Here is a 16,205-nt window from a genome sequence, read left to right as displayed (position 1 = left end):
TAATTGTATTTCTGTGCCGCTTTTCATTCAAATGAATCTCAAAGCCACTTACAGACAATAAATAGCAATTAATAAATGACGTTTGTTCTTTTCATTGCAAAAGCAGAACGGAAATTGTTGAAGGTGGACTTGTGGACTTGTGCAATGGCTGCTGAGCTAGACTTCTCACCCCCTGAAATCCCAGAGCCTACGTTCATGGAGAACATCCTGCACTATGGCCTCTTCTTTGGTGCCATTTTCCAACTCATCTGCGTACTGGCCATTATCCTTCCCATTCCAAAGACACACAAAATGGTAAGGCGTTCTTATCTGCAGAGCGAAAAAGTGAAATTGCTCGTTCTGCAAACTGGTAATTTAAGAAAGATATTGACAAACTGGAAGGTGTCCAGAAGAGGGGGGTGACAAAGATGGTGAGGGCCCTGGAGGTTACGCCATGTGGAAAGGTTGAAGGAGTTGGGTGTGTTTAAAAGGGGATTGGAAAGCCATCTTCAGATATTGGAAAGGGTATTGCATAAGATGGTAGAGCAAATTTGTTTTTATGTTGCTCCAGAGGAAAGGAGATCACCAAAAAACTTAAAATTACAAGATCCGGGATTTCTGCTTAGCATTAAGAAAAACTTCCTGATGGCATGAGCTCTTCAACTGAAACAGACTACCTTGGAAGGTATTTTTTTTAAGCAGAGGATGGAGGTCCACCTATTGGGGATGCTATAGCAACATATTTTCTTCTTTCAAGGAGTAGGAGTAATGGCCTTTGAGATTCCCTCCTGTTCTTTGTCCATCCAGTCTCTGATTAAAAATATCCAATTAAGGATTGTCAATAACTTCTGAGGCTCATTGTCTCACTCAAGCATCTCAAATCAGACTAGCATTTAGTTTAAATCCAATTTCCTTTTCATTTGAAGCCACTGATTCTGTTCCCACCCTCTGGAGCAATAGAAAATGAATTTTCTCCATCAAATTTGTGACATCCCTTCGAATAGTTGAAAATGGCTACCTTTTGCCTCTTGTCTTTTCTTTAGGTTTTTTTTAAAAAAAATTAAGGTTATTGAAAGACTAGTTTAATCTAACAATAATAAGGCTCACAAGATGTATGGTTAGATTGGAGATTGATACAAATTCCTGGCTGAGTTGGTTGATGATTACCCAATGCACAGCTGGTGTTGATGGTATTCTGGAGAGTTATTATTATTTACTAAATTTCTATGCTGTACTTTCTTCCAAAGGATCTCAGGGCAGCAAGCAGCAAAGTAATAAAACAGTACAATTAATTTTTTTAAAAAGGTATAAAACATTAAGACCATCTAAAAACATTTTAAAACAACCACATACCCTCACATCTGATAATTTCAAGGTTGCTGGGAACAGTATCTTTCAGCCACCAAATGCCTAGGTAAATAGGAACATTTTAAAATTCCTCCTGAATGTTAATATGGGAGAGAGAGAGACACTTCACCAGGAAAGGAATTCTACAAACAGGGAATCACCACCAAGAAGGCTGTATCGTGGGTAAGTTCTAGCTGAGCAATACCCAGCAGCAGCTCCAACAGGTGACTACTTGATCATTCTCTGATCTACTCAATTAATAGATAAAACTGCAAATGGAAGATTCTGGCTTTGAATATAGTTTTTCTAACCAGCCTGGACTTAATTTTGCAGGCCTGGTGACGCTTACAGCTGCATTTGTAACCATTGGCAACCTTTGCCCAAAACAGAAGTTTAGGCCTCTTTTTCCAGTCTGCTGATGGTCATCCTTTTCCCTGGTGTCCCTTTGACATGACTCATCTTTTCTGCCTTTCATCTGGTGTTTTATAAATGTAGATATAGTATTACTTTGGGGGAGGGGGTAATATGTCAGACCATATGTGTGGCAGCATTTGGATTGTTTTTTGGGGGGAGGGCTTGGATGGGAGCTGTTTCATCTTCTGTAGGTAGCCTAAAAATAAACTTTCCAGTACTTAACAGACGCATCAGCCCACATTTATCCTGTCTTTGGCCTAGAGAGTATTCCTCACAGCAAAACAACATATAAAATGGCAAGAAAAGTGTCTACAAAGTGATTGAAATATGTGCCCCGAGCCCCACAGCTATCACACAGGAATCACCTCTTTTTCCCCATCATCCAGCCCTGCCCCATGCACACCCAAATGATGCACCTGCAGTTTAGCTACCTGTATATATTGCTGCATCAGCAGAACACCTGACTGATTCATACATGCTCCTGTAGGTCTGCATCACAAAATGTTCAGGGACTGGGAGAAATCTGTGAGTTGACCTGAAAGGATTCAGCAGTTTTTTCCTATACTATACATTTTAGGATGAAAAAGGACACTTTTGCCATCAAGCATTCTAACTAATCTCTAAAACTGTGCAGGCTGGAATGATTTGAGAACAAAAGCTGGGATTCTTGGAGCATCTAACAGAGCTAATGTGGTGCACAAGGAAGCCTTGAGGATCACCAGCTTTTACATCCTCTAGATGCAGTGGGTAGCTGAGTTGGTTAGAGCGTCGTGCTGATAACGCCAAGGTTGCAGGTTCGATCCCTGTATGGGCCAGTTGCATATTGATGATTACCCAGTACCTCAGGACACGGTCCCTTCTAACTCTGCAGTTCTATGATTCTAGAGCAGATAAAATGGACCATCCTGTTGAGTATTCTGTACTGGACAGTGATCAGAAACCTGAGAGTGATGGTCTCCATTGCCTTTAAAGTATAGTATCACAACAGTCATTATCTCCAGTATCAGAGGCAGTACACTTTTGAATACCATTTTCTGGGGAACACAAGTGGGTGCTGTTGTGCTAATGGCCAGCTTGTGGGCTTCCCATTGGCCTCTGGTTAGCCACTATGGAGCCAAATGTTGATCTGCAGCCCTTTGTGCTTCTTAAATGGCTTATGTAGAGGACTCTCATGTTCTGTCTTGCTTTTGTGGGAGGAAACTCTTCACTTTGGACAGTTTAGAAGTTTACATTCTGCAAAATCTCAGCACCGCCTGATGACTGACACATGCATTGAACATGTTTGTAAAGCTGAAGGTGGATTCCTTTGGGAGGAAAGGCATCGTATAAATTTAATAAAGAAAAAGAAAGATTGATAAAGCGCATTCATTATAGACCAGGGTTGGCTATGGTTCCTTGTTGAGAGTTTGCCATGTGTTTGTTGGAACTAAATCCTACTTCATTCAATGGGGTGCAGTCTTAGGAGAAGTGCCCAGAGCATTGCATGTGCTGAATGGGTTTTCCTAATTATTTCCAAAAAATGGTATTACTGCGCAATTGTTTTCAATGCTTTCCCTAAGTATGGTTAGTAAATTATTTAATAAATGAGTTTTACCTCCCTAAAATGGCTGGAGAATTGAATAATTGGATCACTTGAATGAGGGTTGTATTGCAGTGTACATTATGGGGGAAACCAGACATAGAACCCTCTGCAATACACTGTTGTATTTATTTCTGATTCAAATTATATTGATTCTGAACAATAAGCTAATAGGCAGGCCTGGATGTTCCTTATTTAGGACACCCAACTCTGCCTACTCCAGTCTGCTTCCTATTCCAGGCAACCTCCATACATGTAGGGGAATCAGCTTTTGAAAATACTCTTTGGATTGAAGATTAGAAGGCAGCAGTCATCTTCTTGCAGCTGCAATGAACCTGGAGCCCCTGAATAATACATGCCTCCTTCCCCATTTCCCTAGAGTGTTGAACTCTTTTGGCCAGCTTCCTGTGGGTGAATCACATCCCTTAGGAAACAAGCCAAGTCTCCCTTCTTGGAATGCCTCGTGAGTGTGAATTGCAATAGCTCTGTAACTTGAGAAAGATTCAAGCCAAACTCATTGATGATAAAGATTCTATCAAGCTGTTCTCCTCCCCCTGTCTCGTTTGGACCACTTTCCTAGAAACTGGAAGCTAACACAGATCTCTCTGCCATTTTTCTATGGCCTTTTCCAGTTGGCACATATGGATTTTGAGACGCTCTAGAAGCCTAAAACATATTTAAACCAAAGCTTGGTTAATGAGGGGAAGCAGTCTGTGTGTGGTTTCTTCCAGGAGCCTGGCTCTGTTCCCATGCTTTTGTGAGATTCTTCTCTATTCTTTTTTCTTCTTTTCTTAACAAGAGGATGAGATGTCGGTTCCCATAGCAGAAATGTTTTCTGCGATCGTCTCTCCCAGTCAACAGCAAGATCAATGGGCGAAATGTGTTGTTAACAAATTTTCCAATTCTTTATTTTAATTTGAGATGAATAAATCTGAAATTACTCTCTACAGTTGCATTTCCAGTTTAAATGTTCATTTGCATCTATTTGCTTTGGTGACCTTTGGTTTTGTTTTTTCTACTAAAGTTTTGAAATTCCTATGCATTGAAACTTACAGAAATGAGCAGTCCTAAGGATGGACATGGGACGCAGGTGGCGCTGTGGGTTAAAGCCTCAGCGCCTAGGGCTTGCCGATCGAAAGGTCGGCGGTTCGAATCCCTGCGGCGGGGTGCGCTCCCGCTGCTCGGTCCCAGCGCCTGCCAACCTAGCAGTTCGAAAGCACCCCCGGGTGCAAGTAGATAAATAGGGACCGCTTACCAGCGGGAAGGTAAACGGCGTTTCCGTGTGCGGCTCTGGCTCTGGCTCTGGCCAGAGCAGCGATGTCACGCTGGCCACGTGACCCGGAAGTGTCTCCGGACAGCGTTGGCCCCTGGCCTCTTAAGTGAGATGGGCGCACAACCCCAGAGTCTGTCAAGACTGGCCCGTACGGGCAGGGGTACCTTTACCTTTACCTTTAAGGATGGACATCTATGCACACTTACCATGCCAAAGAACTTGCCAAGCCCAAATCTACATGTCTTATTGCCCTCTGTATGTACAGTATATACAGGAATGATCCTTTTATACATAAACAACATGGAGTCCAGCAGCACCTTAAATATGAACATATTTATAATGGCATGAGTGTTTGTGGACTAGAGTCCAGTTTTTGCTACAATAAACTAACACAGCTGTCCCTCCTGTATTTATCACAGAAAGCCCTTTAGGCATGTGCCGTTATGCTTGTATTGACAAAATAGCAAAGAAAAGATACTTTGGTGTATTACAGGCATGTGCAAAAAAATAAAATCCACCTAGCTGAGATACTACTTTTAACCAGAGATTGCCTGGTTTTTTCCATAGCTTTTGCCTCCCTGCACCCCATCTCTCTCTCTCTCTCTCGGACAACATCCATTTCCATCCTTTTGCGACATCTCATTCTCCAGTTCCCTCAAAACCCATATTGCTAGCATGGTCTTTATTTTCTCTTTTTCTGCATCTTTGGCTGGCTGCTGGCAGTTCACCCTTCTCAGCTCTTTCTTTTTCCTACTCACTCAATTTAAAGAGCTTAGGAGCAAGCACTCCTATTCTGAAAATAAAGGTTGTTTTTTCATACACAGCTCTATTTAGTAGTTGCTTGTTAGATATTTCCGTTGCCTCGTGTGATGATCCTCCAGGTGACATGCAATTCAATATAAAAAATGAAAACATACAAAATGCAAACCATTCAGAAGCATGCAGCCATTCAACAAGAGGAAAAAACAGGTATGAGCATCAACACAATCATATGAACAACTCCAAACACAGGTTAAAACTAATTGTCATCAGATTAAACAGAGACTAAAATTAGAGGCGTAGAAACAACATTAAAATCTTAAAAGACCTGGGAGAACAAGAAAATATTTGACTGGTTTTGACAGACAGTAAAATAGGAGGCAAGTGACCCTGTTCAGAGAGTGTGTTCTATAAATTGAGGAATCACCACCAAGAAGTCCCTCTTGTCGCCACCCTACATTCTCTAAGCCTGCAACCCTACACACACTTTCTTGGAAGTAATTGCTCAGTATGTGATTCTGCTTCCAAGAAAATATGCATAGCATCAGTCTACATAAGCATTTTTTTGAATTTCTTGCTTAAGTAATGTGAAAGTAAAGTATCTAGTGATTTAGCAACTGAATGCATATTAGATTTTTTTAAAACTGCTCTCTCCCACTTTCTGTCCCACCATGACAGCCTTGGGATATGCCAGTAAATAACACAAGAGGGGCTCATAACGCTTTTAGTGTGCTGTCACCCTATGAACAAAATCTCTGTTGACTTTATTTCCCTTAACAAACTTTTAATAGGACACCGAAAACTATGAGACAAAAACTTCAGAAGTGGTAAAGAAACCCAAAGCTGCCACAGCATCGTTGAGCAAGAAACCCAAGAAAGAAACCAAGAAGAAGCGGTAAAACAGCTTAATGATGAAACTTTCAAGACAGGGTTACTATCGACCATTGAGCTTTCTTCAAGACTACATTGATGAAGTACAACTTAAATGTAACACAGTTTTGGGAAAGCTATGCATATTCTTGTTTCTGGTCAAGAGGAAGTATTTCCTAAAATGGCTTGAGGAGTATTGTTTCATCTGATCTGTTGTAAATACATGTATGGTTTACTGGACATACCTACGTAGCATAGAAGATCTTAGCAATTACTGGGGCCTGGAGGGAGCAGTTCATCTCTTTTGTGATGCTCAAGATTCGAAATGCAGGTCCCATGAAATGGGTTTTGGCCCCACAAAATGCATTTCTCCATACTTCTAAAAGACAGAGGGATCATTCACTACAGCTCATTTTGTGTGTCATTGATGAAAGGGATCAGCTGTACAGCTTCTTATTTTGTATGCCATTGATGTGCTTAATATACCTGATTTTATATCCGAATGGTTTTGTTTTCACGTCATTTTTTTTTTTAAAAAAAGAATGCTGCTAATTATCTCCCTGTGAATATAGCTTCCCTTGGATAATTTGTTCTCAGCCAGGTTTAACTGTCTTCCCTCTACTCTTCATGCCTAATTACATGAGTAAGTCACCTCTGTCGTTCCTGCATTGAGATGTATTTGAGCACTCTCTTTTTTAGGTTCAGGTGGGCTGAATGAATGGGAACTATAACTCATATGCCGCGAATGATGAGTAGTAGTGAAATCTCGCAGTAGAGGTAACTGTAGGGCAGTTCTAAAATTTCCTCTAATATGCAGGTTTCAGTTCTGTTAAGTAACATGGCCTTCGTCACTCCCTTTGATAGCCGTACTGAGTTATGATGACAAGTGTAGCCAAAATGGAGCCACTGACTGCTTGGGCAGTGTGCTTGGCAAACCTAGGAAAAAAACTCTAGGTGGAAGGACTCAGACCTCCAAACAACCTGCAGAATGGGGGGAGGGGGAAGCAGGAAGGTGGGGAACAGGCTTCTGGAAGAAAATATGCCCTATACTCCTTGCTGTTGTACACCTCCTCTGTCTATGAGCACACCAACATAGTGGGCTGCTTTATCCTTTTTAAAATGTCATTATCTTAGCTGACATTTCATGTATTATATTTGCATCCTGTATTAACCAAAGTTTTTGGGGACTGATCTAACCACCTTGGAGCATGTGGGTGGTTGTCAATTCCATTCTGGATTCAGCACTGAGAAAAGCCTGAAAGAGCAAAATTAACATACGGTGGAACCTTGGTTTTCGAACGTAATCCTTTCCAGAAGACCGTTTGACTTCCAAAACGTTCGAAAACCGAGGATCAGTGGGTGGTCAGCAAAATCCATTGGGGAAAAATGGAAAGACACGCAGCGGAAGCCGTTCGACTTCCGAGGTGCATTCAAAAATGGAAGCAATTGCTTCCGGATTTTCGGTATTCAGGTTCCGAATTGTTTGTCAATGGAGACGTTCATGAACCGAAGTTCCACTGTACGAACATTCTGCGGTTCAGTTGATCCGAGTCCTGTTAGATATTGTCCTCATATTTTTGACCACATTTTGTTTCTCTCGCCAGTAATGTACTTGATGGCTACAAACCTTCTGTATTTATTGTCCCTCTGGGAAGAGGCAACAATTTCCATCTTGTCCACTGTAGGGAGTTACTAGGAATTCAGTTGTCTACCCATCCAAAGAGATTAAGGTTGGTTTCTTCTACCTGTGTTTTCTTCTGTGTGGGCTTTTCTGAATTGGGTGACAACCTGCTTGAACTTATCCAGAAACACTTTGCTTTTGTGAATATTAGAACCTCCAGTATTACCTGTTCTGCAGCTTAAAGGCTACTTGTAACAAATGAATATCAGAATTTTAGTCTCACTGAAATGGATCATCTGCTGGTGTCATAAAGATAAGTTGCCAAAAGTTCCTTCCTGGGTGCTATAAAAGACAGGTCTCTGTTATGGGTCAGTAGCTTTCTGGTATTTTTAGTATTCCTGTCCAGCAGCTTCATGTGAATAACACTCACTGTTGCTGTTCCTGGATAATAAGTGTGGGTGGCCTGATTTACCATTCTTCATTATTAAATGAGGTCATATCACATGTTGCATCCTTAAAGCCACCTCTCTTTGTATAACCCAGGCATGGCCAAACTTGGCCCTCCAGCTGTTTCGGGACTACAACTCCCACCATCCCTAGTTAACAGGACCAGTTGTCAGGGATGATGGGAATTGTAGTCCCAAAACAACTGGAGGGCCAAGTTTGGCCATGCCTGGTAACCTATAAGTACTATACCATATTTTTTTTGATGTTCTAGTAATAAGAAGCACTCCTGAAGCCTAAATACTGCAAGACTGATAAGAAATATTCAGGTGAATGGCAGATTTCCCCCACTGACTCCTCATTTTATTGCCCTTGGAAGTTTCTATGACAGTTGAGAGAATTAGCATAATCTATATAGAAATTAGAATTGGCTTTTCTTTCTTTTCTTTTTTTAGGAGTTCTGTCTCCTTACAGTTAATAATGGAAACAATAGAAAGTTCTCACAGGCTCCATTGAATCCAGTTCTCCACACAAAGCACACACAGCTGTATTTATTGCTTTTAGCAAAAGGCCTTTGCAAAATGTATGATACAAGCAGTAGAAATGTATAAAAAAGAAAAGGCTTTTTTAAAAATTATGTCACCAGCATTCATTACCACCACTCCTGACCAGAACAAAATTGTTCTGTCAGCTAATGTCCTGTGTAGTTAACAGCAATCTTCGTAAAAATACCTTCTCCTTAATTTTCTTCACGGCAATAGCATGGAGGGCTACATACCAGGTCATGTAGTCATGTACAAATCAGCAAAGTGGGGAAAAATTCCATCCAATGGTAAGACAAAATTTTAATTAGAGGCGCAAAAAAAGCTGTTCCTTGGGATGATTAAACATGAGCTGTCATAAAATGTATTGGGTAAGAGCCTCAGGTTCAGTTTAATCCCCAACACTAATACGCTGGAGGGCTGGAATTTACCATCTTCATGTTGCACCTAACTCCTGTCCTCCCATCTTGGCAAAGAATATTAAGACTATACATGCCTGCTCAGAAGTAAGTCCCATTAAGTTCAATGGGGCTCACTCTCAGGTAAGTGGGTCTGGGATTGCAGCCTAATTTAAACTCATTCTCATGGGGGGATTCTTCTCCGAGAGGAGGGAGCAATAATTAAAATGCTGCTTGAGCCCAGTTGCGCTGCTGCGTTCCTTCCAACTCATTTTCGCCAGGCCTACTTGGGAGGTTCCCAGAGGATAATGCCCCAGATTCCTGCAGCGAATTCTCTCTCCAGGACTCCCATTTTCTCCCTCTCAGTAATAATGCAGGTAGGTTGTGTTGTGTTAACAGAAAACATATTTGCATATTGTAGGGTGGGGGTGGGCTTTCCCCCTTCTTTTTCCTCCTTCCCCACCCTCCCTTTGCAACACATCACTGCAAATCAGCCGCTCTTCATTATGACCTAGCTACATTTATTGTCCCTTCGAGTGAAAGTGATTATGTTAACAATGTGCCTTTGTGGGACTCCTGCGCTGGTGGAACAATCCCCTGAGGCCCAGTAATAAGTAGCTCATGACCAAAAAAATCCTGGTGGGCACAGTTCATTTAAATCCCTATTAATCTTATTCAGACCTCATTTACTTTCATTCCAATGCACTCACTCGGATGCAGTGTGGAAGAGGAACGGAAGACGCCTCTGGGCTGCTTTGAAGCAGACAGGTGCCTGCCTTGATTTCTTCTTGACTCTGTGTCAGAAATGGATGGCTTCAAGCTGCCTCTCAGCAGGTTCTTTCGAATCAACATGCCGGTGCTGAAAATGTACATGAAATGAGACTGCCCTGCTGGCGCAGGCATATATACGTTCAGATGCAAGGGATTGGGAGTGTCCATTCATTCATTCATTCATTCATTCATTTGATTTATATACCACACCCCTTCCCAAGGTCTCTGAGCAGCTGTCTGGATGCTCTCTGAAAGCAAACCAGGACACAGCCCCAACGAGTCGCTTAGGAACATTGGAACACAGAAGCTGTCTTATACTGAGCCACAACACTGATCTATGTAGCTCAATAGTCTGACTGGCATTGACTGGCAGCAGCTCTCCAGGGTGTCGGACAGGGTCCTCTCAATGCCCGACCTGGAGACAGTGGGGCTTGAACCTGGGACCTTCTGCATACAAAGTCGATGCTCTACCACTGAGCTACAGCTCTTCCCTGGGACCTGAAAGGGCCACACTTCTTTATTTCCAGAGGTGTCGTCTCAGGTTCGGGTAAGCTTGGGAGAGTTGCATGCAGGGAGGCAAGGTTCGAAGACTTGCTGTTGGATATAGTCAGCATTAAACTGGAAAACAATTTTTAAAGTGCAATTGCACCTAGCCTCTTACCTGTGTATTTTAAGGCAGGGGTGGCCCTCCAGACACTGGGGACTGGTGCCCATAGGGGTTGGTAGGTTGGTAGAAAGCCAGTGCCAGAGGCAACTGTAGGTGAGACCAGAGTGATAGGCAGAGCCAAGGAATTATAGTTTTGTCCCCATCTTCTTCCCAACCATGCTGTACATGGGCAAACTTTGAGACTAAGGAGGAGGAGGAAGCTGGCAGGTATTTCCACCTCTTGCCCCATTTCCCCCAGTACACCAGCCCCTACTGCCTCCAGATGCTGCTCAACTGCAACTCTCCAGTCATACTTGACCATTGGCCATGTTGACTGAGTCCAACAGCATCTGAGAAGCCACAGGTTAGCAACCCCTGTTTTCAAGAGAGCAGGAGGGAATAGTCCCTCAATCAGTGGCACTTTTCACAGCCACTGTTTCCATGGGCTGTTGCTTCTGTGTCACACACACACACACCCCTCATCTGTGATTTCTCCTTCCTTGGGTATTCCCAACCAGATCATGTTGTTGGGGAGACAACATGGCTGAGGGAAAGCAAAACCAAACTAGAGCAAGGGTGGTGATTCCTGGTCTGGTCACATGTGTGGCCCTAAGCAATCAGGAAGGCAGTGCACGTCTCAAAAGCAATTGGCTGCTTAATTTAATAATCTCTAAAATCTAAGATCTGGTGATAATCTCTACATAAAATACCTGGTTCAGGGAACCTAGGGCCCTCTAGATGAGACCTGGGAAACCTTTGGCCCTCCAGATGTTGCTGAACTCCCAATCCAGCCAGTCCTAGCAAGCAGGGTCAATGGCCAGGATTGATGGGAATTGTGGTTCAGCAACAACAACAACATCAATCTTTATTATGGTCCAGAGACCCAACAAATCGTTACAAAGCAATACACAATTTTACCTCCAGGTTAAACAAGCATTTTGTTCAGAATATAGGGATCACTGGTTCTTGCAACCACCGATAAAAACTTTGCCACTGCTAATTTTCTAGCATTTGTCCGGTCTTCCAATAGGAACCTGACATAGTGATCCTCTGATTTTCCTGGGAAAGGTACCAGCAAGGGTAGTATCAGTTCAGCCCTGGCTTGTTCATATTTTGCACAGCGCAACAAAGCATGTTTTATGGAATCGATGTCTTGAGCACACGAGCAAAGTCTGTCCTGGTAGGGAACTCCTCTCAACCTGCCATCCAACACTGCAGAAGGAAAGACGTTTAGTCTGGCTCAGCAACATCTGGAGGGTCTAATGGTTCCTCACACCTCCTCTAGATAATGTTGGACTGTAATCCCCTTCATCCCTGACTACTGACCGCACTGCCTGGGGCTGATGGGAGATGTAGTCCATGACCCCAGAATCCCATCCAACCCTACAACTCTATGATTCTATGAATATCTGGAGGTTTAAAAGTTCCACTTCCTTGATACAGCACTTGGGTCTAAGTAGCTGAGTGCTCTTTGCAGGATTGGAAGCTTTTTTCTGAAGCTTGCTTGCTGTGTCAAGAGGGGGATTTGGCAAGGCTAAGCTCTTTCTTTTAAGCCTACTTTCAAATCCAAAAAAAATCTGAAGAGCCAGCCCCAGGTTCCCCATCCCTGACCTAATTCTTGGCATTATGGACACACCTACACTAAAGCCTTTGCGGTTCCTATACTATTTTAATTGACACAGCTTTCACGATATAATTCTGGGGATTCTCATTTGTAGAGGATGCTGAGAATTCACAGAAATCCTTAGCCACTCTTACAAGTCTTAAGTCCATGGAGTTTTCTGCAGAGCATATCTGAAGCACCACTGGAATCTGAATCTTCTATCTAAACCCTTGTCCAATATCCCATGCACAGGATGTCGATGGTATAGGAGCTTTCACATAACCAGCCAGTCTGAAAGACAATACAGCAGGCCACATGCACCCTGGGGGCAGAGGGAGACAATATGTGCCAAGCTCTTTTTAGAAAGCCGCCACTCCTATTCCTTCCAGTAATTATGCCCATGTCTCCTTAACTGTCCTAGATCTCGTTCACTCACTTGAGAATGACATGCTGGGCATTTTGCTACATGGCCCAGAGATCGCAAGAATGAAAATCTGATGCTGTTGCTCTGTCCTTTTTCTAACTGAAAATCAACCATTTTCCATGGCATTTGCCCCAGCAAGAGACAGGCATGTGTCCTTCACATCACCTATAGGCTTTACTTCTGCCCAACTTAAATAGCCTTCCTCTCTTCTTGCCCAACCTGGCAGGAACAAGAGAAAGGTTGGCATGCCAAATGTGTTCCTCCTCCCTCAAGACTTCTACACAGGTGAAACACAAGTTCTGGCAAACTGTGGGACGCTACCCCCCTTCTCAAAATCCCCCTCCTCTATCACTTCTTTTTTTAAAACCCGCCTCCAGACACAGCATGTAGACTTCAGGGGGAAAGATCCCATTCACACAAAAGTCATTCCAGCACTTAGACGCAGGTGCTATATCAGGTTGGGGAAACTTTGGCTCATCAGAGGCTATTGGACTACATCTCCCATCAACCCCGGCCAGCTTGGCCAATGACAGGGGATGATGGAATTTGCAGTCAATCTCTAGATGGTCACTCGCTTCTCAACCCCATGCTATATAAATGCAAAGTATTATTACTATCATCAATGTAACTGTTTTAGCATGTAATCATTATCTTTTTTCCAAATTATTTTTATTAGTTTTCCAAATTGTTACAAATCAAACTAAATTACTTTAATTTAATACAATTTCTTTAAAAAAATTAGATTTCCTGCTCCTGTTGCAAACATCTGTCCATCAATTTCTCCTGTAGCCACATCATCTCTTCTTTAGTATGCATTTCATCCTTTACTTGTTGTCCATTTTTACAGCAAGCCATTATTTCCTCCTCACAAGCAGCACCTTTGTTATTTCTTATAAATATAAAATCCATTTCACGTGTGTACTCCTTCCTTAAACATTGTTGTCTCAGACCTGGTGTGCTGGGAGAGTAGATTACCGGTATTTGTTCAGTCTTTGCAGTGTTTACAAGATCACACTCCAACTTCCACTGTTCATCACTTGTGTACAGGCTGTAGAGCATGCAGTCATCATCACCCACCAATGTTTCCTCACTCCCCCAGCTCCCCTTCCTTTATCCTGAGTGTCACCTGTCTTGATCTTGGCTGCAGACATCCGTGTGAGATGAAGGATTAGTCAAACTGGAAGAAATATGTCCTGACTCTTTGCCAAGAGACCGAAGGAAACGTCTCACCTTGAGAACCTTCACCTCGAAAACACCTGAAGCGAGGCATCTCTTGTCCTGGAGTGGATTTATAGCCCTGATGGGCAGGGGTGGCTTAAGGTCACCCACTCCCCTGGCTGGTCCAGGGCAGTTTTACATTTGATTTATGCACCAGCACACATCCCTTAGTAACATGCTCAGAGAACACAGCTACTGTCAAGAGTGAAATGAGCCTCTTCATGCAAGCAAGTGAAAAAGAGCAATTGTCCATATTGGATTTACAGTGTTTAGTTGAGGCTGTTTGCCTCTTTTAAAAAAAAATGTGTGGAATGGCTTTCTGATGCTTCCTGCAGTGCTGGAATTCCTCCCTCTGCAACTTACAGTACCAGTTCAGTTAGGTTAAGGACACAAGAAGAGCTTGCTGGATCAGGCCAATGGCCCATCTAGTCCAGCATCCTGTTCTCACCATGGCCAACCAGATGCCTGTGGGAAACCAGCAAGCAGGATTCAAACATAACAGCACTTTCTCCCTACATGGAAACCACTGTCATAAAGGGAAGGGTATTGGACTACCAGCTTGGAGATCAGTATTCAAATTTCCACTCTGCCATGAAACTGAGTGACCTTGGCCCAGTCATTGTCTTTTGCCTTAACTGACGCGGGTGGCGCTGTGGGTTAAACCACAGAGCCTAGGACTTGCCGATCAGAAGGTCGGCGGTTCGAATCCCCGTGACGGGGTGAGCTCCCATTGCTCGGTCCCTGCTCCTGCCAACCTAGCAGTTTGAACGCACATCAAAGTGTAAGTAGATAAGTAGGTACCGCTCTGGTGGGAAGGTAAATGGCGTCTCCGTGCGCTGCTCTGGTTCGCCAGAAGTGGCTTAGTCATGCTGGCCACATGACCCGGAAGCTGTATGCTGGCTCCCTTGGCCAATAAAGCGAGATGTGCGCCGCAACCCCAGAGTCGTTCACAACTGGACCTAATGGTCAGGGGTCCCTTTACCTTTTTAACTCAGAGACAGAGGCGGATTTAGGGGAGCACAACCAGTTTGGTCGCACGGGACACGGAGCCTCGGGAGCACTGCAGGAGATGCTTCCACTACTATTTAGAATGGAGCATGGGGGGAGTTGCCAAATTTTGGTGTTGCACAGGGTGCCGCTGAAATTTGAGACTTCCGTATCAAAGGGTTGGTGTGAGGATAAAATGAAGGTGGGAAAAGAGAATTGACTTCCTGGAAGGAAAGGTGAAATATAAATGTAATAATAAAATAAAAAAAAATTACTTCCAGTAGCACCTTAGAGACCAACTAAGTTTGTTATTGCTATGAGCTTTCGTGTGCATGCACACTTCTTCAGATACACTGAAACAGAAGTCACCACACCCTTAAATATAGTGAGAGGGTGGGGAGGGGTATTACTCAGAAGGGTGGCGGGAATGGGTGATTGGCTGATAGGTATGGTAAACCTGTTGGCTGTTAACGACTGCAATTGGTCTTATAGGAAAAAGCAAGGGGTGAGATGGCTAAAAATAGCTTTATCATGTATAATGAGATAAGAATCTAATGTCTCTGTTCAGACCAGGTCTCTCCATGGTTTTAAGATTGGTAATAAGTTGCAATTCAGCAATTTCTCTTTCCAGTCTATTTCTGAAATTCTTTTGTAATAAGACAGCTACTTTGAGTTCTTGTATAGAATGTCCTGGGAGATTGAAGTGTTCTCCTACTGGTTTCTCTGTTTTGTGATTCCTGATACCTTACTGTAATAATAAAGTAAGGAATAATTAAATAAACCCTGAAGTCCAGACACACATTGCTACCCATGGTTATTGAACCAGTGGATATTTTCCTACATGTACATAGATTGGGAAATGTGGCTTCATAACATATTATTGGGGAGTACTTGGCCTGGGAATTTTTAGAAAGCAAAAAAAATACTGTGATTTTTAAACAGATAGTGTACAGTGGTACCTCTAGTTACGAATGCTTCTGGTTACAAACGTTTCAGTTTACGAGCTCTGCTAACCCGGGAGTAGCTGCTCCTGGTTGTGAACTTTGCCCCAGGATGCGAACAGAAATCGCGCATCTCTGGTGCGCGCACAGTGGGAGGCCCCATTAGCAAAAGCACACCTCAGGATAAGAACGGTTTCAACTTCAGAACAGACTTCAGGAACAAATTAAGTTTGTAACCAGAGGTACCACTGTAATTGGTGAGTTTGAACCAGCTGCACCAAAAATTGGGTATAGTCACACCAAAGTCACATTTGGGTCCACCATCTTGATTTAAAACCATGCTTGGTACCCAAACATCAATGAAGACCCCCACCTTGGGAACTCTTGTG

At 43.1% G+C, this 16,205-nt stretch overlaps 2 protein-coding genes across 2 annotated transcripts in view; one reads left to right on the top strand and one right to left on the bottom strand.

Annotated features, from left to right (window-relative positions):
- GHRH (growth hormone releasing hormone) overlaps positions 1-16,205 on the bottom strand; it is a 32,751-nt gene that overhangs the window by 15,727 nt on the left and 819 nt on the right. The gene's annotated exons all lie outside the window — the stretch shown is intronic.
- On the top strand, positions 33-6,724 carry MANBAL (mannosidase beta like). Its single transcript, XM_079980162.1, has 2 exons — positions 33-294; positions 6,143-6,724. The coding sequence occupies exons 1-2, from the start codon at positions 76-78 to the stop codon at positions 6,248-6,250; spliced, it is 327 nt and encodes a 108-aa protein (XP_079836288.1). The 5' UTR covers positions 33-75; the 3' UTR covers positions 6,251-6,724.

The sequence above is a fragment of the Podarcis cretensis genome, assembly GCF_951804945.1.
Source record: "Podarcis cretensis genome assembly, chromosome: 6".
NCBI lineage: Eukaryota > Metazoa > Chordata > Lepidosauria > Squamata > Lacertidae > Podarcis > Podarcis cretensis.
The sequence above is the reverse complement of the archived record's forward strand: the minus strand, read 5'-3'. Positions and strand labels throughout refer to the sequence as shown.